Consider the following 2,313-nt stretch of genomic DNA (forward strand, 5'->3'; position numbering starts at 1 on the left):
CTGTATATTTCTTGTTGATGTAATCTACTTTTATGTCTCGCTCTAGTTACCCGCTGACGCTAGGCCCGAAGAGAGGTAAGTGGAAACCGTTTCACCTGATCTTTCTCGAAGGTCTGTTGAGCAACGTTCCTGGAGGCCGGTCCGTTCGAAGCGGTCCATCCAAGGACCTGAAGACTTGGTTTGTTCAGCACGCGCCTTCCCCAGGGCTCTCAACACTTCTCTAAGGAACGATGGCTGGGCACCCTAAGCAAAGGTAAATAATTTTGAGCTGTCGTAGACCGGTTGACTGACATCGAGTACAAGGCGGGACTTCACGCAGGGAGAAAAGCAGCTGCTCACATCTTCCTTAAGCGATCCTCAAGTGCAAGCCATACTCAGCGAGGGTCGGCGGGAGAAGACCAAGAAACACAACAAGGGGTACAAGGATGGGACGCTGAAGGACGCAGCCGCGTGTCTGCAGAGACTCGTTGAAGAGCAGGCAGGAGTCGAGCAGGGGGAGGACGAAACGGTAGAGGAGTATCATCAGCGTATCTGGGCTTGCGCTGAGGCAGAGAATTGCGTGTGGCTCCCGGCGGAAGCTGACGAGGACCGCGAGGCGTACTTGGACCGTTTCCGAACGACAGGTAGGGTAAGTTACCCTCTTTGTTGCTCAGTAAAGTCGGCTGGTAACTGGCTCGAACCAGCGAATCCACAAGTGGGTCAAGAACAACGCGAACGGACGCAGTGTCATCGCATTGCCCCCGTGGCCTGTCGCTCGGAAGTCGCGTACACTTCGCGGCGTCGGCGTCTTCTCCAAGTCAGACCACCCATCCCGTCCTCGGACAAAGAGTGAGCTGCTGGAGGTGAATCCCGATGCAGCTAAATCCTGGCATGTTTCGACCTGGAACAAAGCGGTAAAGGCTGCTTGGGAGCTTCTTCCTGAAGCAGAGAAGGCTCGCTACGACAGTCTTGCCGCCGAAGAGGAAATGAAGAGGAATGAAGAGGGTATAGATGGTGCAACAATCGAGACCGAACGAATTCGTCGAGAGTAAGTCTGACGTTTGTGACATGGACAGCACGGCATGCTGAAGCGTGTGTCATAGGGCCGTAGAACACGTCGGCGACCACGTTCGGGACTGCGCCAAACAGTGGAATGAGAGGACGGGATGTCTTTCTCTGACTTTCGTTGGGGGCCTTGACGAGCTGGGCCAGCCCCGTTGCTGGGTGTATGTTGATCACTTCGCTCTCTACTTGCTTATTAATGTAATCTGCACGTACAGAGAACCTTTCGGCACTGACAAGTCGGGGCAGAACTTCCTGCAGAGGCTGGCGGCACGAGTGGGTTGGCCGGAGGAGAAGCTGGGGACAGTATTTTACGAGTGGATTCTAGATGCGATGCATGACGGTACGTATGTGTTAACCCCGTCGCATATGACGCTCTGACACGCCCGCAGACGAGACCCCTGCGGCGGGTGACAAGACGGGGTCTCAAGGTGGCGATATCTCCACGACGATGGAGGCGGCTTCTACGACAACGAACGGTACGCGATCTCACTTGCACCTAGTGCTCTTCCGGGTTACTGATCTTCCTGTCGTAGAACCTGCTGAGTTGGATTTACCGATCCCCCAAGACTTGGACGCGGGTCATGGCTCCGACTCGCCCGGCAGCATTTCGTCAAGAGAGGGAGCAGATGAAGAATCCACTGTAGAGAACGAGCTGGGTATCGCCGCGACGACTTCGGAATCTGAGCCTATTGCAACTGTCGAGGAAGAGGGTTTGACTCCATCCGGCGATATCGGTGAAATGAGAGATGATGTACCCACCGTCTCCGACGAGGGAGGTGAGAGGCGCGATCTCGCTTATATCCTGTACCGAGCATGTCGAGCTATAGGTCTGGATCCATCCTACCCGGCACCAGTATCCGATGCATCAAACGAAGACACTGGTAACACCGATGATGATGAAGCCGAGATACCTGCGGGTCGTGCTAACAAGAGGCCGGCCTCCTTCACTGCGGGAGGTCGCCGTCCGAAGCGGCCTACACTTACACCAGCCGGACGCACGGTGAAGTTAGCGTCAGTCAAGAGGATAGGTCGAGGATCTTTGCGACGCGCTCAAGGCGAGAAGGCAGACTCAGCGGGACCGAGAACAAGTTTCATGAGCACTACACTCTCTGGCGTTCACACCAATAGTTCCTTGGAGAAAGGTGGCCCCATGGGCGCAGACGGTGCTCAGACAAGTGTGATTGGAGACGTCGGCCGTCGCTCAAGCCGGGTGCGAAAACCTAGTGAGAAGGCCCGTGAAGTGTAAGATCTGTTTTCGGCTGGCTCATC

At 55.4% G+C, this 2,313-nt stretch overlaps 1 protein-coding gene across 1 annotated transcript; it reads left to right on the forward strand.

Annotated features, from left to right (window-relative positions):
- Positions 1-46: 46 nt before the first annotated feature.
- On the forward strand, positions 47-2,240 carry PHACADRAFT_34006 (uncharacterized protein; the record flags this gene model as incomplete). Its single annotated transcript, XM_007403245.1, has 8 exons — positions 47-75; positions 112-178; positions 304-628; positions 684-1,027; positions 1,083-1,205; positions 1,260-1,384; positions 1,434-1,520; positions 1,578-2,240. Coding segments are annotated over 8 exons (1,763 nt in total), but the record flags the coding sequence as incomplete, so codon positions are not given.
- Positions 2,241-2,313: the final 73 nt, after the last annotated feature.

This window comes from Phanerochaete carnosa (assembly GCF_000300595.1).
Source record: "Phanerochaete carnosa HHB-10118-sp unplaced genomic scaffold PHACAscaffold_911, whole genome shotgun sequence".
In the NCBI taxonomy this organism is placed as follows: Eukaryota; Fungi; Basidiomycota; class Agaricomycetes; order Polyporales; family Phanerochaetaceae; genus Phanerochaete; species Phanerochaete carnosa.